Raw genomic sequence first — 27,276 nt, forward strand, 5'->3', positions numbered from 1 at the left:
GATTTGACATTTTTCGGGAAAAAGGGTAAACTCAATCCTGTATGGCAACTATAATCACACGACAGCCTTCTCTGTGTGATTACATGTAACGCAGCAGAGAACAGATGACAGTAATGGATGATAACGTGGGACAAGTCAGCTGTTAAATCGCATCCATGAATCTTATTGACTGATATGTGACCCAGGGGTGCACCGGCGCTCACCGATTGTTCCTCCTTGCTGGCGTTGCCTTCAGGGTCAACAGGCGAGTGATCTGTAGGGAGGTCACTAGCCTGGGAGGGAGGACAGTCTGAAGATGAGCTCTGCTGAGGGGCTGGAGTAGATGCTGCAAAGAGAGCAAAACAAGTATAAAAATATTCCAGTAAGAGGACATATGGAAGGATTTTTATTCATGCAAACAATGTGGAATGTGTCCTGTTTAATGCTAATCTGCTCTATGAATATTTTGGCATCGAGGTTGCAACATAAAAAAAACTCAACCGAGAAGTGAAATCGAGATGATGACCTTTAATTCCTGTCATCCCCTCTGTTTTTTTTCCGGATATACTTGACATTCTGTATACTATCAAAAAACAAAAAGCACAACTCTCTTTGTCAAAAAGGTCAACAGAATTTTTGGTCACACAAACTGTTTTCTTATTTCTGAGGCACAAAGCTGTAGAATAAAAACAACACAGGTAGTTTTTGTGAGGTTTTGTGCAACAGTGCTTTGAGCAAAATACTCAGATCAGGCATGCTTACATGACAATAATGTTTTTAATGTTTATCATCATGGTTTAACATCTGATAATGAGCAATTAATACAACATTCAGCTGGATCTGATGGAAATGGCATTACATTTTTAAACCTGTCATAAATTGTGCTGCACAAATTTTGACTATCTTTACCAAATTTCAATTCAGTCCAGTTAGTAGTTGTTAAAGAGCCCATACTATGCCCATTAATAGGTTTGGGATTTTAATTTTTGGGTCCTCTATAGTATGTTTACATGTCAAAAATAGTCAAAAACACATTATTTTTCTCATACTCTACATTTCTACAGCACCTTTTCTCACCCTCTGTCTGAAATGCTCTGTTTTAGCTACTGTCTCTTTAAGGCCTAAAAACAATACAACTGCATAATATTGGAAAAGAAAGGGAAAAACACAAAGACATCATATGAGCTCTTTAAAATATTTCTTTAAAAACAGAACTGCCAATCACATGATGGCTCTAGGTTTACATAAGATGATCACCAAAGTGATTAATCCTCTGGGGACCACGAATGTCTGTTTAACATTTAATGACAATGATAAAATAACGTTTAGATAGACCAGCCTGATAAAAAAAAAGTCATTTACTGGTACAAATGGAGTGATAGTGCCACCCTGCTAGCTAACAGAAGCTAGTAGAATGGTTCGACTTAATTTCTAAAAAATGTTTCTAGTCTTACTATAAAATTCTACAGATGTTGGTTAACTAGGGTGCAAACATGCAGGAAGACAATAATTGAAATCACTTACGAGATTCAGTAGACGGTGATGTGGATGTACCTGGACTCAACGTCATCCTGGAGAGATCGAGGTCACTACAGCTCCCTTCCTCTTCCTGGGTCGCAGCAGTCGGAGGTGGCAGCAGCTGAGTGCAGACCAGTGTGTCCGGTACGTTCATGAGGCCTGGGGTTCCACACCTGCTCACCGCTGCTGACACAGCACCAGGTCCCGCACCTGCTGCCCCCGACGTGGACGGACCCTCGCCTGCGTCCGAGTCGAGGCCTTCTTTCCCCAGGCTAAGCTGCCTCTGGAGCAGGGTGGAGTCGGCTGTGTGCTGGGGGCTGGTGATGGCCGAGGACGGGGCTGACAGGTCGCAGGCTTGGGGGCACATGGTCGTGATGGGTACCAGGCCTTGGAGCATGGCAGCTGGGATGGCGTGGCCCCCGACGCCCACCGTCTGGGCTGGCATGTACGCCGCCATGGCTGCCCACTGCTGCTGAGTGGCAGGGAAGATGTTGGCCTGGCTCCAGATGACAGGCTGACCACCAGGGAGGACCTGAGCCACCTGGAGGGGCCCCTGCACTGGGAAGGCCAGAGTCTGAGCCTGGGCAGGAAACGGCTGCTGGGCCCACTGAGCTGCCTGCACCGGACCCATGGTCATATAACCTGAAAGAGAAACAAGGGGCAGGAGAAAGAACGGAAATGATGAGAGGATATTAAGGCAGGAAAAGAAAGCGAATACAATTATCATTATGAACGCAGAATGCATTTTGTCTGCTTTGTCGATTTTCAAAATTACAGGATGCTAGTTATTAATACTTGCCATCTTTGACTAACAATTAGAGCTGGCTTGAATTAGCAGAAAAGGGGCATTTAAGGGCATAATTTTGAAACTTTTGGTATTAAATTTAGCTGAGAGATGCAGTATACATTCTTGTCCCATTTTTGGTCCAGTTTCTCAAAAAAACACACCGCAGTAGAGGTGCAAAAGGCTTTCCCATTCACATTTTTTGTCAAATTTATGTTGCTATTTATGGTAATGGAGTTGCAAGCAGGGATTGTTTTGACAAAGCTTCATTGCTGTCATTTCCTGAGACAATAACCAGGATTTAAGTCTGCTGCTAGAAAACAATAGACCTCATTGAAGAACTGACTGTACCAACAGATTAGTTCTTATCTATATAGTGTGAGTTTTTCAGTAGAGTTCCTTGCTTTCATGGGTTTTACTTAAAATCTTCCTTTGGTTACAAATGAGTTGTCCAGACCTGAATTATGAGTCATCCACATATAGTCTGCCCTTCTCCACAGGGGAAAAGAAACCCACTAATTTGACCTACAGTTAAATCACAATGCCTTAGTCACAATGAAATTGGAGTTTGAATATAATATAGAAAGTAGCTATAATAAAATACCAAACTAGGACAAAAACTTAAGGCAAAATTCACCATATTATGCTCGGATGACATGTCGTTGACAGCCTCACTAATATGTCCTAATTATTTCAGGTCCTGTACCACCTCTACCAACTGCACTTTTTATATTCTCCTTTCTTCAAGCAGGATTTGAAGCTCTGCGGTGTGATTTTCTTTTCACTCTTTGTTACCTTTTTGTGAATGAAATTTGCCCCTAAACAAAGTGGGACAGGCAGCTGTATGTGGCAATTTCATGGATGTAGATTATGCTAATGATGATATCTCACAAACACGCATGAACAGGTGGCATTCATCAGGCTGGAACAAGCGATCCACAACAAGTTTTAATCCAAGTGGGAACACCACAGAAAAACACGTGCAGAAGAAGAGTACAATGTTATTGCATGGGGCCCACTGACTTAATAAGCAGCATTATCTCGGACTGGCACATTGTGAAAAGGACGATGAGAATTTAGTCGGTTCTTGCATTACAAAGGTTGCTCTTCAGCGGGTTGCTGTTTTAAAGGATGCTGGAACGTTCTTGAGAGTACTCAGAACACCACAATGTCAGTTGTTTCATTAAAATATGCAAAACCACCGCAATGGTCCTTCAAAAAGCATCCCTCTACAGTATCTCGTCACCGGTTTACAGCATAATTGCTTTGCTCCTCAATGTGTGGTCTCACATAAATCCACATCCTGCTAAATCTTGGCAAGGTTTTTTTTTCACCAACTGAAGATCAAAGAAACATATCCCCGCCAGCAGCTTTTACTCTTTTATGTTTTGCATTGTGGAAAAGATGCAGCGCTTTCAGTCGCGGGTAGTTTACCTGACGGCACGGAGGTGGGGCTGAAGGGGGCGTACAGCTCAGCAGGAGTGTGTTGCTGCTGGCGGCTGCTCCTGCTCGGGTCCAACGTGTTGGCAGGTGAAGGGGGCATCTGGGAGGATATCATGCACAGATGTCACCACTATCAAAGTCAGCAAAAGGTCACCAGGCTGCGCATTATCTTTGATCTGAATCTGTCAGATATTCAGGTCATTTAGTCCTCTACCAACGTGCTGATGAAATGACCTGACATTACAGATAGAATATGAGAATAATATCTCCGATTTGTAGCAGTTCTACGGCTTAAAAGAGCGTTTGTGTGATCGTACTCACCGAGGGAGGAGTGGACATGTCGCCAAAAAGATCAAAGTGGTTGATGTTCTGTGAGTGGAAACCAGTGGATGAGGGGAAGAGAGAAGAAGACAAAAGTCCAGTGATATATCACGACAATGAGACTTGCACAGTCATGAAACCTTGAATTCATCTCCAAATAGGGACATGGTGGTTGCATGGATGGGTAGGTGTGGGGAGTGAAATCTATTCACAAAGGCAGTTTGAGCTGTGGATGGCAAGAAACAACTATCCCCTCGTTTCATTATCAGAAAATGGATCTAAAATGAATCTTTCGTAGCTCGCCATAATTGAGTGGGTAAAAGGCTATTCAGTCCTATAAAACAGACTCTGATTAGATATTCTTATGTCTGCCAATCAAGAAAGGGGCCCCCCATGAGAGCCGGGGCCGCTTTATTATGCTGATTTCACTCTGCAAGCACATTTGTACAAATAGGAGTGTCTTTATTTCATCAAATGAACGAAGGGAAGAAGCTCCTGAAACCATCCGACCGCGACAATGAGGCCTCGTCGCCCTATAGGCGGACGTGACCCCCGCTCTAGTCCCCCCTATGTCCTCTACCCACACTACTTAAAGGACGAGGGACGCGGCTATGGAGGAGACTATGGGATGGCTAAGTTGCATGAAATGTCTCTGGGGCCATGCACAAGCAGACAATGAGTCACTGTAAAAGGCACAAAAACACACAGAACACACAGGATTTGCATGCCAGAAATAAACACACATACACGAACAGAACATAGTTAAACAAAAGAAAGAAACGGGAGGAATCGCAGCAATCTGTATTGCTGCTGACAGAGTGTTTATGTCCTCCTGGAATACGCCGGGACATAACGGATCGTACAGTTTTGCACCATTGAGGGCCACAGAATGAGTCAGAATTTGGGTAAAAAAAAGTAAACAGTGTACACAGAGGTCTCTCCCTGCAGGCACTGACACACATCAGGGGAGCTTGAGGCTCTCAGAAAGCTCCAACTGAATGAACAGACAAGCAGTAACACTTAGAGATATGGAAGCGCTGCTACTTATACTGGCATGGGCTGCTTAGGTGAGATAGCAACAGGGGCCGGGACAGTTTATCTGTTTGATATGCTGAACAACAAGCACACAAACAGCGAAGAGTGGAGAGGTACTTTGCTGTTTTCAAAAGTTGCGTGGAAAATTCTCTCTGGGTGAATGTTTGGGCAAAATAGGCTTGAATAAATGTTTTTTTTTTGTATAAGCGATTTGAGAGATGTAACAGTGTGGCCACTGCATGAAGGTGAAGAACTCATAAACCTACCAGGATGAGATGAAATATATTTGAAAAAGTAAAATTTTAAAAAATGCTTTTTTGTGCTGTTTTCTGCTCCAATCAATCCACAATAGAAACAAATGTACCACTATTCGATAAAGGTACAGCTTTTATGAGCGTTTGGTGGCCTTTGATTGTATGTAGCTGTGACTACACTTCATGCAGCTCAACCCAACACCCATCCCACCTACAAACCTCTCAACCCCATCCTCTGAGGAACAGCCACCCTCTTTATTTAACCAGTCGGCCCACTGTACCAGTCGGGTGGGACCAACAAACAGACTTTGGGTCTCAACCATCTGGTCAGGACATGCATCGGATTCTGCACAGGATTGGATTTTGGATCCGAAGCCTGCCTCTCTAATGTTCTGTGAAATTGCAGACAATGTCGGACTTCGGTCGACCAATCAGTTAGTCTTCGAGCAGGCTCGGCATGACCAATGTAGCTTCGTTTTTATCATCATCACAGAAAGCGGATGCAGGCTCAGACCCCAGTTTGACTCGTCCTTGGCTTGGCAAATGTGTTTTGGAGCCTGTCAGCTGTAATACATAACTAAACCCATTAAATACAGCAAAGCAGAATAATGTAAATGGACGCTGTCAAAGATGGCTTAAGGCTCTTCCTTCAAGAGGATCGTAAAGAGAGGTTTGCAAGTAGAAGAGTAAAGAAACAAATAATAAAAAACACCTACAGTCATGAAATGGCGTTTTGGGACATCATAGATCCCTTCCTTCTGCTGACTGGTTGGGACCTGCATTGGATCGGAGGTCGATTCAAATGTAAGTAACAGATCAACACCCTTTTCTGTTCCTTTTTTTTAACTAGCTGGGTATTTAAAACAGGAACTTACAAGAAGTGAAACACGTCTATTGAAATAGAAAAAAGCTTACAAAATCAATTTCTATTTAGGCAAATTTTTAGATGTAATTTTAGCTTTTAGCGCAATGGGATTATGCAAATTCTACAGTTGTGCTGCTGAATCAATTCTACTTAAATCAATATTGATTGCAAACAATGCTTGAAGAAGGTGGGTTCTGTGAGTATTAAGAAAGCCTATTGTTATTCTGGAACAGTACATCTCAACTGGCTCATCTGATGAAATGAAAATGCCTCAGCTCAGGCCTTTTTTTCCCTGTTTATTTCTCCCACAGATATCCGAACTATCTGTCGCTCTCAACCTCGCTGCCTGTCTCTCCTAGCGCTCCCTCGACTGGTTAACTTTCGGTTACGTTTTCCCCAAGTCTATTGATCTTGTTTCACTCTGAGATCAAATGGCATGGCAAGTGATTAATCTCTCTCTCTCTGCATCTTTCATCTTCAGAGGAAGGCAAGATACAGAGAGGCAAAAAAGAGGAGGAGAGCGAGAAGAGAAGGGGGGGATAGAGAGAGAAAGAGGGAGGGAGAGGGGGAGGAAGGATTAAACCATACGATAGGTCCCTGGAGTCCTAGCTGGTCCTTCAAATGGTCTAAAACCAAAAGGTCATGCTGTTGGATATATGAAAGGAGCCTGGTACACCGGTTGTGGCTGAACTATCCAGACTAAACAACTGACCTTGACTCTGCTCAGGCTGTTATTATTTTGAAGCTGCTACCTTTTTCATTTCAGCATCTTTAAAGTTGTAGTCCTTGAGATGTTCATGTTTTTAACACTATTCACTATTTGTATTTTTTCAGCATTGGCCATAATCTGCAATTAGCATTTAGTAGGTGGCAGGGTCCGCCAAATTTGCCTCCAAATACACAATGTATCGACAAGAAATGATGCGTATAATCCAGGCAAGTTTTTTTCCACATATGTCATCCTTTTTATTCACTGTTTAGCCTTTTAGATCTGTATTAACTTACCAAGCATGGTAGGAGGCTTTTATTGTGAAGAAACCAAATGAAATACAGCACTAATCATTAATCAAAAACACCACGTCTTCATTTTTGACAATGAACCGTTTTAACTTTTGCAGTCAGCAATGAAATGAGAGTTAAGATGCTTCTCAGCAAGGTAACCTTCTTTATTGTGCTCTTCTGGAACCTAATCAGCAATCAGATTGTAGAACAATATCATTTCCGACTGATTTCCCTCTTAAAACAATGTGACTTTCCAAGCAAGATGCACCTCTTTTCTGACAAAGCACTTGCTCAGCAAATGTTTGCAGCAGTATTAACCTTCGCTTGTTGCTAAATCAACCAACTGACATCTTAAGGATTACAACTTTAACACCAACTGCACCTGTTTTAACACATCTCACAGCTTTATTTGCTTCTTTCCTTAATAGCTTTTCATCTTCAGCCGCATTAACTCGACGTATTTCCTTCTGTAATCCCACTAAATCTTTTTTTTCCCAAACATAACCTGCACTTTCTTTAAGGAGTGCTATGAAGCTATACTGTTAGTACTGTTGCTACTATCATCGATCACAGGGTACGAAGAGGGAGAAAAAAAAGAGGGGGGCAGTGCTTGTCTTTGTACCTGATAAACGCTCTCCTCTGACTGGGGGCCACGGAGGGGTTCGTGTCCAGCCTCAAACACTATGTACTACAGAACAGAAGTAGTGGGCAAGGCGTAGAGGTGCAGAGAATAATGAGATGGGAAGGCAGAGAAGAAGAGAGGGAGAGGTTGGTATATAAAACAGAGAGGTAGAGGTAGTGGAACATGACGAGAATAAATGAAAGCACAAGGGAGCGGGGATGGCGTCGAGTGGGAAGTGAAATGAGATCAGGAATATGAAGGGTGTAAGAGAAAAAAAAGTGAGGCATGGGAAAGAGGAATGGGGAAGATGAAAAGAGAAAGAAAAAAGAGTGAGGTGGGAAGAGGAAAGAGCACAAGTAGAACAGGTCAGGCAATAGTTCAAGGCAATGTGGAGGTCTTAGCCTGAGGTCTCCCTTCAACCTCAGCAATGTGATGCTCCACCTCTTTAAGAGAAAATAGACCCGGAGGTCAGAATGTTTGCTTGAGATCCTTCAAGTGTGTCATTATTTCCTTTAAAGCTAATGTTAAAAAAAAAGAGAGAGAAAAAAAGATGCCTTTATAGATCTCAAATTAAAAGATCAGTTTGACAGTTTGGGAGATGCACTTAGCTGCTGTCTTGTTCAGAAGAAGATGAGAAGATTGTTTTCACATCTGCATCGTGAATATTAAGTTGGATCCAGCAGCTAGTTAGCTTAGTTTAACTTAAAAACCAGGGGGGGGGAAGCTAACTTGACTCAGTCCACTTGCAGATTGCAGCTGGAGTTTCATTTGTCCAAAAGCTGGAGTGTAAAAACTCTAATTCCCAGACTTTTAAATAGGATTATTCTTATCCTTTTGCACATTTCAAGTTGTTTACACTACATACTATGCAACCTTTCACATTCTTCTGCACAGTGGATGTGTTTCTAATACTTATTACGACCTATAATCCCTTGATTAGCACTTTTTGTCTACTGACTTGGAACGCTTTTTAAAATCTACATATTACTGTTTATTCTTATGCACAAAAACATCAAGTCAAATTCCTCATGTGTGAAAACCTACTTTTGAATAAAAGTTTCTGATTATGATTTTATTGAGGTAAGGTGGCAGACTTTTTGCCTGAAAATCAGAGGAGACTGCAAAAAGTTACTGACTAAAGAAAAGTACAGCACATAATAATTTCCAGTAATCCAACAAATTGTCTGTTTTCACTTTGGTTTTCCTTGGTATGACACAAACTTTAACATATTAACTGATGAGATCTAATTTTCTTGCCTTTGAACTGAGCCAGGTTCACTGATTCTTTGTGCTAAGCTAAGCTAATTGGTTTCTGGCTCCGGACATGACAGTGGTATCGATCCTCTCATCCGACTCTCAGCAAGAGAGCAAATAAGCACATTTTCCCATAATGTCAAACTACTCCTTTAAGATTCTGGCCACAGTTTGGAGTTTTGTCAACCAACATCAACATAAATCGAAAAGCTGCAAATGGAATGACTTCATGTAAAAAAAAAAACACACTTTCAAGAGCAAAGAACAGAGGTGATCTGGGAGGTGGTTGGACGTACCACTGAACATAGCATTCAGAGTAAGAGTTAGTGTTGTCTGTATTCAGTGTGAGCAAACACAGAGAAAAAAAGAAAAAAGAAAGAATCATGTTCAGCCAAATAAATGCAACAGGGGCAAAAAGAGAGGGGGGGATAACAACCAGTCAGGGGGGGAAGTGGGGGCGTGTCTTTGGAAGAAATCGGAACATTGACACAGATCGAACTTAAAAAATATGGTTTTACAACACTGCACTGGCAAATGGGAGTTGAATGGTTGAACAAAACTGTCCACTAGGATGGTCTACTGTGTATTACTGGAATGGTGCATAATTATGAATCATTAATTCGAGCAGATCAGTGGCTGGAGAAGATATATAAATTAAGGATTAATTTATGTCTTTCTCTTTGGATTCCAAGCTTTAAGAGTGAAAACAGCACCAGTGAAGCTAAGAAAAGCATCAAAGTCAGCAGAGTTTGGTTGCTGCTCTACGAGCCCACGGACCTACCTGGTAAACTGGATCGTCCACTTCGTCTTCCAGGATGGTCTGTGTTTGTGGAACAGAAGGCAGATGACACATTTTGTTTTTCAGTCTCATTAGAAAACAAAATGATGAAAACCAAATAAAAAAACACATTCATTACAATTTGTCATTGCCTGGATGCAAGCACAATTACAGAGTGACAGCGTGTTTCCACTTTTGATTTGGCACATCACAGGAACACATATTTCCTGGTGCTTGTATCTGACTGTAGTGAAAATAAGCATCCAAACCTGTTGCATTTTCAATATATTTAGATATTCGGTGCAGAAATCAATGGTGCAGACAAACACTCCCCGTGATGCACTTCAGAGGAGGCTTGTAAGTGTTGAGATATCTGTTGTGTGAATGAATCGCTGGCTGAGTTATAATGTGTGATCTCGCCTCCGAATGTAAAATGAAGCTGAGAAATAAAAAAAGCTCAGAATTTCCTGGCAGAGTCCTACCTGGTAGACCGCCTGCTCACACTGCTTGTCCTTCTGGGCCTTCTTCTCCATCTCCTCCCGCTGTTTAATGTCGTAGATGAGAGTGAAGAGGTCGCGCAGGTCAATGATGAGAGGCTCCGCCTGGATGACAGAGATGGAAGAAGAGGAAAGACGATGCGGCACATTAAAGAATGGAAATAGAGCATCGTAGCAGCAGATGGTAACCGACTGAAGTGTCACCACTCTCACCACTTTTGTAGTCTGTTTGCATCGTAAACTTTTGAATGAGAAACGCTTTAGTTGTAAAATGAAGGGAACGGAGATCTAAAACAGTTCATAAACGACTATTGAAATGAAATTAAAGACAAGGTCATGTTATGGATTGAAGTGTCTGCTGTGCTTCCATCTGTTAGTCTCTGTTTCATGTCTATTTTCAGTTACCTATAATGTGCTACCTCCACCTGAGTCTCTACACCTAATGAGCCCCTATAAGTATAGATAGTCTAGTTTCTTCCACTGTCCATTGTTAGTTCATCTTTTTGACTCCTTATTTACTGTCTTCACCTCATGTTCCCTTCGTTTGTCCTCCAGTTATAAGACTGTTTACTGGCCCACCTTCTGTTTCTATGCTGTTTCCAACATTTTATCTTGCTGTGTATTTATTATCTTTTTTGGATTCATCTTGTTTTCAGTGACTGGATTATCTCTGGTTGTACTTTTTGTTGGTAAATCTGCAGCACCATTTGTTGTCCACCTCCTTTCATTTTTAATACCTGCTAATCTGCCATATGTGTAAACTGTAGGGTATACTTTCTGAACTAAATGTAACAGGTCAGTCATATCTGCTTGTTTACTTACTGTAGCATCTGGACTGTAGTATCATAGCCTAGCCCACTGAAGAGCACTGAAGTTAAGACTGAGCATAGGTCAGTTTCTTGCTTGGCTGTCTATTAGCAAATCAACTAACTATTGTTTTTTACATGTAACAAAACTCTGCCACAGTAACCCAATTTACAGGAACACCACGACAATCTCTTTGAGTTTTTTTTTCTTCTTTCTGTCTGGTTAAACAGTCATATGTTCATTCAACAATGGGCTGAACATAGAAAGTCACAAAAGTCATTAAAGTCAATAAAAACAACTTGAATCTTTAATTGTTAGGCCTGAACTGAAGTGACTTAATCTAAGGCCTCATTACTTATTTACAGCTTTGACTGAGGTACAAGTCAGTCGTACTAGTCACATGTTATTATAATGGTGAAAGAAGACTTAAAGTTGCTCATATATTGCATATATAGCTAAGATATATTTTTTTTCATGGTAATAAAAATAGTCTTGTTTAAAATTAAAATGATTGTTTCTGCTAGAATGTGCAGCTCTATTAAGTCTCTTCCCCTTTCCCCCCCACATCCTTCCACTACTCACTGCAGCTCGAGCACACCAGCTCACCTACGACAGCCGAAACACTGTAAAACTACTCTACACATCGGCAAAATGTGATATTGGAGTAATTCAGCCATACGTGTTCAAACCAGAAACCAGTTCTACGGAATAATAACAGTACAGAAAGTTCCATCCTGTGAGCTGACAGGATTGTTTGTTTGGAATTATTACATATGAAACCTCCAAAGTCTGAATTCGTGTTTTTGAGGCTGTCATTGGTGCACAGCAGTTTCAAGGTGTAAATATTTAGCCATGGTGTTGATCATTCATGTTGCTCCTGATATATATTATAGCATATAAAAAAACACCATATCAACATTTAACAAAGCAAAAAAAAATTTAAAAATAAAAAAAAAACAACTAGATTTTCACATGAGGGGGTCTTAACTGTAATTTGCAATTTGGAAAATTTAATCATTAGAAGTCTGGATCTACACCTGATGTCACAGTCTTATTGGGATCCTTACTTCTCATCTAGCATTCCTTCTATTTGGTTTTTGTCATTTCCAATGTGTGTTTTCTCAGTGTGTGCTTGTATGTTTGTCCTGCTGCTCTGAACCACAGTCTTCCGTCAATCTTGACACCTGGTGCTCATTTATGCACCGATTCTACACTCCATACTCTACTAGTCTCATCAGGCAAGTGGTGCAGATGGTACGACCCACCTAGTACCAATTCCTCTTTCATATGTTCCTTGTGTTACCTGAACTTTGCTTAATCTTGTGCTCTCGTTCATCTTGTTCATTTCTTCAGCCCACTTGACCACCTGTCTGTCTTCATTCTCACCATCCTTCAGCCTCAACTCACTTCACCTCGCCAGCTTCTTCCCATAACTCTGCCTGCCTGCCTGTCTGGCTCCACCGCTCAGTCCAGCTCTCTTCTACAAACTCATCCAGCTCTGCTCCACCAGCTCAGTCCATCCAGCCCCCGGCAGCACCCTGCTTTCCAACTGCACCCCAACTCCACTGTCCCCGAGCCCTCCACATGCCTAGCTCCTCCATTTCAATAAACCAGTTCAAAGTACTGACTGTCTGTGTCCAATCTGCTTTTGAGTCCACCCTCATTCACTGTAACACTTGAGGACTTGGGACTTCTCCTGAACAAGAGCAGCAGAGTGGAAAAGTACTTACAGACTGTGCGGTCTTGATGGCCACAAACCTGTGGTGGCCCTCCTTCCCACAGACATAGCCGAAGGCCCGGTGGTCCCTGGTGTCCTTGGCGATGTAGCTGATCTCATGGACTGAGTGGTGATGAAGGAGCACCTGGATGGAAGAAAGATGCAAGTGTTAAATCAACAACAACCTCATGAATCAGGTGAAATAAAACATATCTACTGCATGCCTTCTTCTTTTTCTGTAAGCTGCAAAATGCAAAACGCAATCTTGTTTGATTTGTAATTCTGCCTTTTTTAAATGAGGCGCAGCGCTGTACACTGTGCTGGCAGACAAAGTAGGTCAAACCTACTTTAAACATCTTTGCATATTGTGGAACTAAATGCAACCAACCAACACAGAGTGAGCCTGAAAGTCTCTGACAGAGGGAAGGAACATTCAAGCATCTTGAAATCTCTTATCCCTGTCCTCTGTGGATACTATAGCTACTATAGAAGCATATAGTCCAGTTGCATGATGTTTGCTTTGTGCTGCTGTGGTTTTTCAGTGAGAAACAGCATATTATTAAGCGAGAGATGCTCCCATTTTCAAAACATACTTTATGTTACAGCCAAAATGACAGACAACACACCCATATATACACACAGAGCAATTCAGCTGTCATTTCGGCACACCCACCTGCTGCTCCTCTATTAGCTGAGATAAGCTTAAGCGCTGGGGAGGAGCTTTCATTTGAATATTAGCCGTAATTCAGCCGGGAGTGCCGCTAGTAACGCCTCAGATTAATGTAAAATACAAAACTAATATGACTAGTGCACTCGATTCAACAGAGAATCATGTCAGCTTTACATAAAGTATTTCCATCTAAATGCTTGCTGACACAGCCTGCGCCGGAGTGATCCCCGTTTCCACCCAAATAACTCGAGAGGGATATTAAGTGAGGAGTGTTATTTACTGCCAGTAATCAGTAAATAAAATGAAGAGCATTAGGGGGCATGATTTCCAAAACAACAAATGAGCTTGTCAAAAGCTGGTGAGCTGGTAGGTCGTGGCGGGAGGCTTAATGTTCTTTTCCATTACAGGCAAAAAAAAAAAAAAAACGACCTCACCATCAGCCGAACTGAACAGAGATGTTATCAAAGAATGGTGAAATTTTGGAGGGCGGACTAGATCGCGGGTGGTCGGGTGGGGGTCGGCAGCCACGGGACAAACGCTGTTGCATAATTATCAGTTTAGCACCAACGACAGCTGAGGTGGAGCCGCGGTGTAATTAGCATTAGCGGCAATGATCATTAAGGGGTGGAACTGAGTGCTAATTATCGGTTAGCGCTGATGAGCAGAGTGGGCCTATCTAGCCAACACTACGCCACAGGACGGGGGAGAGCCGAGCCCCTCGATCATTCTGTAATGGAACAGCAGGCCTCTGAGTCCGCCAGGGGGATGGAAGCCAGGATGGAGGCAGAAACAGCCCGTCTCATAACATCACCATAACATTGCTCACTGCACTATCATTAGCAGACAGACAGGGCCTGAGTGATCTTAAGTAGGTCCTGCAGCATACCCCTAATCGCACTTGGGTGTATGTTAAAATACTTGACTCTGGGTCATATATCAAATGCAAGACCTGCAATTTAATGCTGTCAGGTTTAATTTTCATGAGCTAAAGGGCAAACTGTCCCGTGGAAAGCATGCTTTTGCTTGATTTGCATTAATATTTGGAGAAAACGCACGCCGAGAGAACACGTGCAGGTAGTTCAGCTGCACTAATATGCCAACTGTGCCAGTCAGGCTTCTAAGATGGCGGCGTTGTGAACTGAGCCGTGCAAGCGTCTGCCCTCTGGATGTCCTATACTCTGGGTTCACGGTACAGTAGCTGGCAGAGGCCTTCGCAGTGCGGCAGGCCTCCGTTCGCTGACATGCTACTCACCCCTGATCTTTCACAGTAAATCTTGATCCCGCCGAAAGAGACCGTCAGGAAGACTCTCTGCTTGTGCTCTCCTTTGGAACGTGCCGAGGAAGCCATTCCCTGCAAGAGATTAAAGGAAACGACATGAGGAGATGAAAGGATATGGGCTCGGCATGAAAGACAGCGAGCCTCCTTCCGACTCAGGTGAGTGTGCTGGGGGGGAGATTGTGGGGGTGAGAGAGAAAGGGAGAGATTAGGGATGGGATTGAGGGGGAAAGACTGGGAGTAGGGTGACAGGAGTTACATAAGGTGTGATAGGACAGAATGTTCTTTTCATGTGCCTTTTCTTGAAGCTTCACTCTCAGAGGAATTCACACGTTGAGCGGAGAGACTTATTATTGCTGCCTTTTTTTTCTCCCTCTTTTCTTGAAGTAGGTCTCCCGCACTTCAACGTGACAATACACAACTTCTAACTAACAACAATAAGGTGAGATCTGCTGACAGAATGGATCTCGCTGCTGACCAACCAGCTTGCTACGGCAATTTCACATAGTGCTGACTGAACAACCGGTCCAGCCTTTGAAGTACGTTTTTTCCCATGGATCTCAGCACCTCCTTTATTCTTATATTCTCCACTCGGATGAAGAAAACAATTCAAATTTCCACTGCGTTCCATTTGATGCGACCTGTGTGCTTGACATGTCTTTCATGGAACAACGCCTGAGAGGAAAAAAGAAGAGAGGAGAAGGGAAAAGATAAGAAAAGAAAGACTTGCTTTCTGTGCTGAATATGTCTGACTAAACTGCAGGCCTGATTCTGATAACAAGTGGTCGACCTCCTCTGCGCTTCAGACCACTTTCCCCTGAGAGGTTTTTCTTTTAAAGCCAAGCTAATATTTAAAACCCTGGCCACTATGAATTGCAATAATCACGATCAAGCTGGAGACGTTCAAGGAAAAAATATCCACCCACCTTTATATACATAAATATATTCATATGGGAAGAAAGGGGGAGCTGGAGGAGAAACAATGAAGGGGAAAGTAATGAGAGAAGGATAAGAGCAGAACAAGCAACAGGGATAAGAAAGAGATGAAGTAAGTGAGAAAGAGGCGGGTGAGCTGGAGAGTCGATGGATGTTGTCAATCAGCCATCGGCTTCTCCATTTGGTGGATTAGTCCTCATGGCAGCGAGAGGCAGCTCAATAGAGACCCGTCCCCTCCTCTATCCTCTGTCCAGATAATAGCAGGACTATATCGACTGCTCCATTGACTGTAAGTGGCTGGAAGCTGGTGACTACTGGAGTCATGTGGAGGGCACTGCTGAAATGTCAGATCAAGGCAGCGAAAAAGTTGTTTTATTGGACTTATGACTCGAAATGGATATGGGTGATGAGAGGCTTTGCCTTCTGGCTATACTGCTTTTGCTGTGGGGCTTCCCACACATTTAAGCTCCAGGAAAGTCAGTGAGAAGATACTTGAAAAGCCTTGCGTATACGTTCTCTTTCGGAGGAGGATTTATCCCATGGCCACCTACTGCAAAGATGCTTCTATGCTGCTTTTTTCCTCCAGACGAAGAGTGATGGAGGAGGTTTCTCATTGCCTTTTTCTTATGAATACTTATAAATGCAGATGACAAAAGGATACAGAGGAAGAATCAGGCTATATCTGAGTAACACACCATTCATACTGATAATAGAATTATGAATTAGGAGGGACTGCTGGTTCCACAAGTATTTTTCTTAATTTTTGCATTCTCATTTCAGTTTATTCTATTTGACAGTATCCTTAACATTTCTAAATGCAAAATCACATGACTCTCACTGATAATGTCATGATCCTGTAAGCTTACACTAGAACCACCAGTTTATGTTCAGTCTGTGGCTCATTAAAACACCTAGTTGTGCAGTTATTGCCAAAAAAACAGCATCATAGATGCTGAATTGGAATAATTGGCCCCAAAATTAAAGGAGAACTGATTTGAGCAAGTGATTAAAAGAGCATAGTGTTTGGCTTCCTCCAGCCATTAGTGCTGCACCTGACAGAATTTTAAGTGGTACACCGTGGTTGTAGTGATTAACTTCTACCCCCAATTTTTTCTATACGATGAACTTTCTGCTTTTTAATCAACGAACCAGATATTTTCGAAAGCAGCTGTTCAATTTCAGATGGATGACTGAACCAGGGCAGTGTCATCCAAGAAGTACAAGAACTGTAACTGCATTTGATGGCAGAAATACTCCCATTTTGCAAATTTATTGACAATTTTCTTTAAGATGACATGTCCTTTTGGTAGCTCCTTTCACACGGTGGTCGTCCTCACTACAATACCATTGCTCGCCTTTACTCATTCACACTGAACCAAACAAGTCAGCATGAACCCACTTCAGTGTGTGCTTCCATGTAGCATGCTGGTTTGCCTGAATCAGAGGTGAGATGTAACGGAACATGTCCACACATGTCCACATTTCCATGCTTTTCCATTGATTATCTATATAAGCAGCCATGCAGTTCATTCTGGTGGTGGTGAGTTGGGTTTCGAGAGGTGGGTTGTCTCTTTGGCACTCTAGGTCTAGGCTACTTTATGCAAATCTGGATTGTCCTGTGCAACTTTCTGCCTCTTAAAACTCTAGAAAACTTCATAACTAACTGCTGTCAATCTCAAATGAAAACGGCTTCAGCAACTGCGTGGCTAATTTCTTGACTTTAATGTTTTCAGAAGCACATTTCGGTGAACTATTTTTGCAATTTAAGAGAAGATTTTCAAACGCGCTGCCCTTGTTGATTAAGTGACTTGGTTAAGGTACAGCAAGTGTTTGTGCAATGGTAGGAGAGTGTAGGCTGTATGTTTTCTTTGTTGCCAGGTGGCAGGCCCAGAAAGTGTCCAAGGCTGGAAAGCACTGGGGTCCTCGTGTCCAAAAACACCCTCATAGACTAGAGATGGACTGATATGTTTTGTAGCACGGATGCCAATACTAGTTATTAGTAATCAAAAAAGATCAGTTATATTTGGAACTGGTGTACATTAAGTGTTACATATTTATGACATCTGACAGCAGGGAGTTGTTATTCATGACTAGTTTACTTTATTGGTAAGGATTACTATAGGTGTATATGTACAGTAGAAATTAAAGTAATGATGCCAGAATGCCTGATGCTGTTTTCCTCTTTACTGTCAATTGATTGAGACTGAACAATTTGTATCCTTCAGTTCTGTCTGCAGTCGTCTGGATTGTTAATTTTTCACATTCCTGTTACTTTTATTGCCCATCAAGGCCCATATCTTAAAGCATTATTTGTCGTTGTTTTGCAGACAATGTTTCTGGGTAATCTGTGGCTGCCTATTAATTTAGCCATTAGCAGCTAGCTGTAGCCTTAGTCACTGTAAAAGTAGCTAATTTTCCAATTTGTGTCGATGGCTGTGCCTTGTAGCAATAGCCTCTGCATAGCACAAAAAAGATTTTGTTGAACTGACAGCAACAAGGGACTTATTCAGAAAACGGAATGCTTGTGTAAGATTATAGTACTTATTACAACTTTAGCAGTATTTAGTAATAATTCACATTTAAATTTACAGATCTGCTCGTATGTCCCTGTCTGTTAACAGTGGCTTTCAATGCTCATTGGCAGTTACCTCTGTCATGAAACCAAGCAGATGCTGCTCCTTAAGAGCCTAAGAAGTGTGTTTAATTAATTTTATTCATAATCGGTTAATAAAAATAATGATACCAATAACGCAGAATATAATCGACCGACCCCCGGACGCATACCATAACACAACAGCATTGGTGTCCATTGGTCTGGCATGTTGGCTCTCCCTTTCACAAAGACATTCAGCTGCTGGCTTAAAGGCAACCACACCACTCATTCTGTCTCACATACAAAATTTGGGGTAAAATAAAAGCTCAACAGCCTTGGACACGTTGTGTGAAAGGGACTTATAACTGCCACATTTGCTGTTTGCGATTTAGTTAATGGTCCTGGATGCAATGACTTATTATTCCTAAAGGTAAATGTATGAAAATCTAGCAGGTAAACAAAAGTAAAATAAAATATCAGTGTGATTGTACATTTTTCTAATCATACTGATAGCATTAGCAGTAACTAGCTCTATACGAAGTTGTTGTTTTGCTTATATCTATGACTTTTATATGAACCCTCAGTTCCTGATGCTGACTTTTCGCCTGGGACATGTAGCTTCATCTTCTCAGCAAAATATTGTTTATGACAACATAAAATTCAATCAGCTAGAGATGTCAAATAAATCAAATAGAGGCATCATTTTCAACCTATCCGTGGAGCTAAATGTGCAGCCTCAGTCACAAAGGTGAAAGGTGATTAAACAGCATTTTAGTATTCCACTTGGTGTAGGTTTAAGAATACTCAGCCCTTTCATCTTCACCCACTAGTATTCAGACTTTTTTCCCCGACTTTGTTTCTTACTGTGGGGCTTAATTTGACCTAATTTACTTGCAACATTCTGTAAAGAACGCTGGCTTAAATATTATCTGGGTCATGTTATCGCAGTTTGCATATGTGCCACAAGTGTAACATCATGGACTTTGTTATAAAAATAACAAGCTGTGAGTGACACGAGAAAACATACAGGAGACACACAAACTGGGGGGAAAGGGGTGGGGGGAGTTGCTCATTTTGTAGTCAGATGCAAAAAAGTGAGAATTTTCTACTTAAGCGATATACTGCTTTAAGCCGCTCAGAATAGGAAGCCAGTTTGCCTCCGAGGTAAAGAGAAAAAAGCTGTATGAATAAATGCTGAGAGCTTTGAGCAATACTAAAAATAAAGCAGCCTCTTAGAGGGAAAAGAAAGTACAAAGTTGCAACCATTTTGCACAAAAAAATCTACTTTACAGTACAGCAGATTTCTACAGAACAAAGAGTGATGGAATAATATGGCTGGACTTTTATTTGTTCCATCTGGTCGGTTCATACAGAGCGTCAGTCATGCACGGGAGAGGACAGCTCCCATGACTCATTCAACAGACAATACAGTCATGCCCGAGCATGCCTTCTCCAAATCTGACTGAGATGAGTGAAGAAGCTCAATGATGTCCCCACAGAGACACACACATATAAAGAGGTCTGCACCTTCAGCTTCATCATGGAGTCCTGGCACAGCTTGTCCCCACGCGCCGCTGTCACCTCATCAATCCCGATCAGCTTGGCCTTGTAGCGCACGCCATCGCCGCGGAAACGCTTAATAAGCCCCGCCTCACTGCGGTCCTGACCTGCGGCGGAAGAGAAAAGAGGACGAGAAATGAGGAAGAGGAATAAGAAAGGGAAAGAATGACTAAAGGAAACGAGGGATGTGTGAGCTCAACTGAATCCTCCAACTTTGCCCTGCTGGAGGTAGAGAGGCTACTGTGTATGTGTGTGTGTGTGTGTGTGTGTGTGTGTGTGTGTGTGTGTGTGTGTGTGTGTGTGTGTGTGTGTGCATGCAAGTGGTGTGTTCGTGTGTGTGTGTGTGTGTTCTCTGGTATAAATATTTATGGAATAGGAAATGCAGAATGAATGGCAAATTAGCAGCAGCGAGCAAAGATTGGAAGAAAATTGAACTTGAAATTGGAAATGAAGTTGTGGACTAGATGAGAAAACAACAGGAACACTAAAAAACACTCCACACTATTACCCATAGTGGTGCATTGTTGGGGCGGGGGGGATTCACACACAAAATAAAGGCAAAGATGGGAGGTTTTGGAGGTGGCTAAATGGGGGGTGCTCGCTCCTGTGTCGCACCCATGCCCCCCAGTTCCCATGGGTGCTATTGGTGGTGACAAACCAGCTTGAATGGCCGCTATTGAGGGGAATCATCTCGGTCCAGCGCTCACCCACAATCCTCCAGAGCCCTCCCAGTGTGATGGATGTTGGGTGGTGGCAGGAAGGTTGGTGGGATGATGGTGTGGTGGGTGGATGAGGGGGGTTCACTAGTGTGTGCCTGGATGGCCTCAGGCTTTATACTGTCACCCCCTCCCCTCCCTGTTGCTGATTATTCTGTCTCTGCAGCTGCCCTGACATCTCCTTGACACTGACACCTTTCTCATTTTGTCTCCGTGCCGTCTTCCGTCCACACTGCTTTGATTATGTGTTGGTAGAGCCTCAAGCGCTATGTACAATGTGTAAAACCCACCCCTCGTAACCTTTGTGGGGTCTTTTTTGTTAAAACACACTGGCTCCCCCCTGCATTTGCACAAAGAGATAGCACAATTTCAAATCAAGGTCACCAGCACCTTGGAGAATTTAACAGTTTTTCAGGTCCCTTCCTCACTGCAAATCTAGGTCACGAGACCAAACACTTCATCAGTTAGGAGCACGTTTAAGTGGCTGGCTAAGCTAGTGCAAGAGACGAAGACAAGGTGTAACATCCCTAAGGGAGACTGTTAGGCTGCACTCCAACACCATATTAAACCAAAATGAGCTTATTCCACCATGAAACACACAACATTACCACCACGTGACATCTAACCAAATTTCCTTTTTCCATTGCTACAACTTCTGAGGGAAAATCAAAAGTGAAAATTGGAAATTAAAAAAAAAGAACAAATTAACGGGCTTGTGCAAATGGAGAAAAGAAAAAAAAAACGTCTTAGTTCAAATGCAAGTGCTTGTCTTGGATACGCACACCCTCTCACTAATTCATGAGGGCACAATTCTCTGACGGGGGGAGGGAGGGCTTGACGATGCTAAAGTCATTAAAGTCTCTAAGCAAGTGAATGTCAAATGTGGGCCTAATTCAGACTTGTTTCCCTGCCAGAGGATAATGAGTGTAATATACCGCCACCGTGCACCTCCGAACATTAACCAGGCTGGCATGCACACAGCAGCCATGTACGGACACAGACATCCAGACTTAGACGACAAACTCACTGAAAAGACATACTGTAGTCACGCTCGTGTTGCTTCTTAAACCCAGCAGGGCAGCGAGGGTGGACTTCTACGATAATTTTTTGTTGTTCCTCCCTCAAACCATCCCTCACACCGTGACTGCAGTCTATTCACACGGCATTATGTATTCCACCCTGACTTTAATGACTCATACACTCTGTAATGTAATGTAAAATGCATGCTGCTCCAGTTGCATTTTAAACACAATCGGTCCAATTCAGCGCAACTCTCTCAGATGAGCTCTAACCAGATGCTCTGTGCCATTTGTTTCTTTACATACAGCATGTCATTTCCCCCTAATAACACTTCAGGAGAGATTTAGAGGTTTATGCACAGATCCTCAAAAAAGTAGGCCTTGCATACCGAATGAGAGCCTAGACTCAGTGGCATAACTTGTACGCTACGTGCTCTGGGTTCAGATGGAGATGAGCGAGTGTGCTGTATTTGAAAACTAAAGAGCTGTGGGGCATGCTGTTTCATGTTGTTACACACTGTAAGAAAGGAGCAGCGAGAAGGAGAAGGTGTGTGTGTTTGTGAAGGGAGGTGACACATATTCTTCTGGCTTTCTGGATTTACAATTACCCAAGGTTGAATGGTCCTCACAATGATTCTGGCCTATAAACCTGATGCTTATAATTTGTCTGACAGTGGGTTGCCTAAAGTATCGTCTACTGCTTGTCTCCATGTATCCTACACATGGCACAGCATGCCTGCCATTTGGGCATCCTGGTGGTTTGTCCAAGATCTCTGTCACGTCTCTACCCAATATTTCCTGTTGCCCTCCTTTCCAAATAGTGCCATAGCAATTCAAATGGCAAATAAAAGAGTGGATAATTAACAGCCAGGACATGAGAGGGCTTTAAATCAACCCTTCTACATCCCACCTGACACACAGGCTTTGCACCAGGACCATGGAGAGAACAATTACCATTCGCTCTGCTCCATACTGTTTCAGGGCTTGTCTCTGATCACAGTGCTGCATCCGTCTTGTTGCCACGCTAGAATGGGGACAGTGAGGGGACAGATGGCAACAGATGGAGAGTCAGAAGTGCCCCTCCAGATATAAGGACTTGGCAACAAGAAACTTTTTGTTGAGGATCCGGGCACTGAGGGAGCTTAACCTATGAACCCTTCTGAGTGTGTATCCGCACCCGCCCGTCCTTTTCCATCAGTGTCTCCGTCTGCCAGTAGGCCCCACACACACCATCCTCTGAGCTACAATGAGCTGCGCTTACATGAAATATGCAATAGTAACCATTATTTTTGTGTATCTCCGCACAGGACATCCCTACAATGAAAACACAAGGTATGTCCAATCAGCGAGGGGGGCTGATGACTTTAAGCAGCAGTAAAGAGAATGGATGTCTGAGGAAGGCAAATCTGTCGCCGCCATCTGCCTCCCCCATGTGCGCAAACTAACTTTCATAAGCCTCAGCAAACACACGGATACACATTTACAAACATTAGCGACGACACATGTTCCCCTCATCCAACCCACACTGATGTCAAAACTCCTCTACCCAACTTTGTTTAAATGACTGATCGTAAGAGTTAATGACGGGTTTCGTGCACATCATCAATGCAGTGGGTAGATCACTGACTCACTGCAGAGTTATATGCAGGTGCTGATAGGTGTTGGGTGCTGCTGAGTGAGATCGTTCTTTAAGGTAAGGACTCCACAGTGTTATTATCACCTTGATGGGGAAGCAGCATGAAGAAACAGTTGGAGGAGCACACGAAGAAATGATATGGTCAGATGAGGGAAACAGTGTTTGAATAGGGGGGAAATGGTTAGCATTTGTGCTGCCTCTTACAGTACGAGAGGCGAATGCTGATTTAATCTGCTTTTTGCCTCTTTCTGTGTCTATGTGCTGTCTCTCTGCCCTTCTCCCCCTCTCTCTCCCAATGTCTCTCCGTCCTCCATTCCTTGTCTGTCTTTTTGAAATGAGTAATTTTTTTTGTGTGCACATATTACAGTGGGAGAGCAACAGTTGCTATGGAGATAGAGTAAAGTCACGCATGTAAAGCAATTCCGTGGATGGGTAGAGGGGAGCTTTGGCTTTACTGTGGCAGACTTTGCTGCAGTGAGGTTTTGATTTTTGCAAATTGTTTGGAAAGCAACGAAGAGTGCTGTGGCAACGCAAAATCCAAGACGGTGCGTGCGTTATCACTGTAAATGTTCTGCATGCGTCTCAAATGCATTAGAAGAGCATGAAAATTACACGCAGAAAAATAAGCAGCACATAATGCATCAGAAGATAAGGCAGGGTTCTATATTTACTCTGTTATCAATAAATCCCAGAGGGCAACCTGTGAGGCTGAGAAATGAAATTGTTGTGGAAATGCAACAAACTGCAGTTTCTCAAATGGCCACTAGGGACTTGTTCAAAAAGGAGGTAAATCACCACAGATCCCCATTATAAAATGTCAAACTTTACATCATAAATACATGTCTACAGCCTGGTACAATGAACAGTTTTGATCTTTTTAGCTAATTTCACTCTACATGAAAACTGCCCAGAGTATGAATGTTTAATACAACTTACCCAAATCAATTGTATTAAGGGTTAAAATGATGCCTAAATAGGAGTGTGGTTAGTTTCAGTGACAGGTTGGTGTTGCCATAGGACAGTCCATGGCTAAGAGTCATTTGTAGGAAGCACATTTGCTCTTTTTGGGATATATGGGAGTCAGGCTGACTCATGGGCTGACAAAATAGTGACAGTCGGAGCCACCACACTACACTCTGAAATCGCAGGAAACCCATGGGTGACATCCTATACAGTTCCTTTATCCTTACATGCAGTCCCAAGAAAAAAACAAAGCCAACAATGCTATAGCCATGAAAAATTAGAATAACGAGCTACAATAATGTGATAAATTTCTTCAATATGTAGTAAAAAGGGATTATTTGGAGTTTCAGAGATTACAGTTACTCAAAATTTCATTACTTTATTACTTTGACATTTTCTGGATTATTATGTTGACTGTCTTATGAGGAGGTGGACGGAGGGATGATAAGTAAATGTTTTCTTTTTTCAATTTAAAGCTTTGTTCAGTAGGCATAGCTAAAGTGATCATTGTTTTGTGCGTTTTGTTTGGAATCTGGTCACTGTCATCTTGATCTTTTGAAACCAAGTGGCTCTGATTGAGAACTCGAGGACACTATTTACTACAATATGATAGCAACCGGTCAGTCACAAGTATACCGTGCTTCACCATCTATTTTACCCTAAATGGCAACATAATTTACAAAATGAACATTGTGTTGCATTGAATGAGAGTTGACAATAATAACTGAGAAAAAAGAAAATAAAGAAAAAATCCTATTACCTCCCGCACTGCCTGTAGTCACCAAGGTCACTTGAACTTGTTTTATGTCACTTATCCAGGTTGTTTTCTCCTGACTAGATCCTTGCTTGTGTTGGACCTACTCGTAGATATACGTTGCTTTGGATAAGAGCGTCTGCTAAATGAAACTGTAGAACTGTGGAGACCTGGATGACTGAGAAATTACACAGACAACTGTGGAGACCAATGACTTATTAGTAAAGTGTTTACTGAGGTAACAAATCAAGGGAGAAGTAGGATAATTTTCTCAAAGACTTGTGTACAATGTGAGTGCTTTTTGCCACCAGATGAGTTGCCCCCTTCTGCCTGTTAGAGAGAATGCAGGTTTCAGGCATGTGTTGGCTTTACTTTACATACGCGGAAGCTACAACTATTTTCAATGTATAGTCTGTGGTTGCCGACATTTGCCAAAAGAGGAGAAATGCATCTTAAACTTAAAGTTGTCTTATTGACCTGTTGTGTGTCCTGCTAGCTGCCACTGTTGAGTAAATATCGTGAAACAGCAATATTAGATTTGCTCTTTTTTTGTCAGGTCAACAGCATTCTCATATTTGTCTGTTCAATATAAAGCCACAGCCAGGAGGTACTTAGCTTAGCTCCACCAAATAAAAACACAACTTACCATCTTTGAACTTGGATTTTGAAGGAGTTAAAAAAAGGAAAAAAAGATATAACATGGTCTATAATGAGATAAGGAATAATAATAGTAGATTTCTTAAAAGAAAAAACTTTTTGGCTAACTGTGTCCAATATTTATGCTAGGCCAAGTTCAAAAACATCCATGGCTCCTCAGTTTAGCATGCATTGAAATGACAGTATCAGGCATCAGTTTTCTCATTTAACTCAGTAAAATCACAGCTATGTGTATTTCTTCACAGGTAGATCTATTCATTAAGTTTGAATGCACTTTGGGTGTCAGGCTCAGTAACACAAAGCAATGTTCCCCTAATGAAAGTAATTACCTATGCAGTAAGTAATCAGCGAGCAAGCTAATGAGTAAAAAACTACAAATTATGGTTTCCTGTTTCTTCATTAGAATGAATGTGGACACAGTGACTTATTTCAAAACAATATTTAAACCATCACAAAAGTGCTAAATGAGTTTAATCACAACAAATGCAATGCTTATTCCTCTTTTACTAGTGTTTAAACGTGCTACATATGTTTTAAGATTTACGTCTTCCGTAGGAGTGAATGAATTCAGGTTGAGTGCTCCTGACAGGACAGGGAAGTGAGAAACAACATCAAGAAACAATTTTATACCTGGCTGGTATTTCCAAGCTATTTCTTGACAAGAGGAAACACATAAAATCACAGCAGTCTTATACCATAAATCACATTATTTTCTACTGCTGCTTCCCACCCATGTGAGTATAAACAGTGCTTTATCTAAATATATGTCATCAGCCTGATCCTCGATAGTGTCCTTCAGCAGGCCCCAGCAGGCTGAAAAACCACCACGAGCTACGACGTTCTGCACGCGTTTATGTTTCCCTATTTCCATTTATATGGATCTAAATAGCATCTTTACTGATTGTTACAGCGGACCCTGCAGCACATGTGATTAACATGGTAAAGTCAGCGGCTGATAGCCTGCTCTGATAGCCCCCCTCTGATGAGCTGCATGACCACGTGTGCAGCTGGCCCCTCGCTCTGCTCTCCCCCCTCCACTTAACTCAAATCGATGGGCCCTCCTCCAGCCGGGCCATTTATCTGAGCGAGCCGACAGAGCCAGTGAAACAGCCACAGAGGACCTGGCCCCACGGCCTCGTTACAGCGAGCCCGCAGAAGCCAGATTTACTGGACTAGCTGGAGTGGCTTTATTTCGCTGATGGAGAAATGAGGAAAAAAAGAGAGATGGGGACGAAGAGGGTAGAGGGGCCAATAAGAAAACATCCTCTTCTTGCTCACTTTCCCACCCTCTCTGCCCCTCTATCTCCTCTTCTTTGCTCCTCTCAGCCAATTCAATCCCATTTCAATCTCCCAGTGAACATTCTGAGAATGCCTCGTCCTATTACATCGCTTATGCTGTTCATCAAAGCGACAGGGTGTGAATTACCCTGTCCATGACACCTAAATCATGCCGCTACCGAACCCTGGGGCTACATGGAATAGCTGCTACTACATCTGGATCCCTGGGATGAGACGGGGGGATTCTCAGCCGGTTTGACAGTGAAGCTTTTCTCCTCGTATTCTACCGTTATTTAGCTCCATCCAAACAAGACGCAAAGTTATGTTCCCTGCCTGCCAAAC

General features: G+C 42.5%; 1 protein-coding gene across 1 annotated transcript in view; it reads right to left on the reverse strand.

The window, feature by feature from the left end:
• Positions 1-27,276, reverse strand: part of LOC111587142 (uncharacterized) — a 59,992-nt gene that overhangs the window by 12,226 nt on the left and 20,490 nt on the right. The window contains exons 3-13 of the mRNA XM_055014292.1: positions 19,879-20,018; positions 14,799-14,897; positions 12,890-13,021; positions 10,338-10,457; positions 9,859-9,897; positions 7,824-7,889; positions 6,051-6,110; positions 4,046-4,093; positions 3,716-3,824; positions 1,504-2,139; positions 204-325 (exon numbers count right to left, since the gene is read on the reverse strand). Of these exons, the coding sequence (XP_054870267.1) occupies positions 204-325; positions 1,504-2,139; positions 3,716-3,824; positions 4,046-4,093; positions 6,051-6,110; positions 7,824-7,889; positions 9,859-9,897; positions 10,338-10,457; positions 12,890-13,021; positions 14,799-14,897; positions 19,879-20,018 (1,571 nt within the window). The remainder of the gene's footprint in view (positions 1-203; positions 326-1,503; positions 2,140-3,715; positions 3,825-4,045; positions 4,094-6,050; positions 6,111-7,823; positions 7,890-9,858; positions 9,898-10,337; positions 10,458-12,889; positions 13,022-14,798; positions 14,898-19,878; positions 20,019-27,276) is intronic.

This window comes from Amphiprion ocellaris, chromosome 10 (assembly GCF_022539595.1).
Source record: "Amphiprion ocellaris isolate individual 3 ecotype Okinawa chromosome 10, ASM2253959v1, whole genome shotgun sequence".
In the NCBI taxonomy this organism is placed as follows: domain Eukaryota; kingdom Metazoa; phylum Chordata; class Actinopteri; family Pomacentridae; genus Amphiprion; species Amphiprion ocellaris.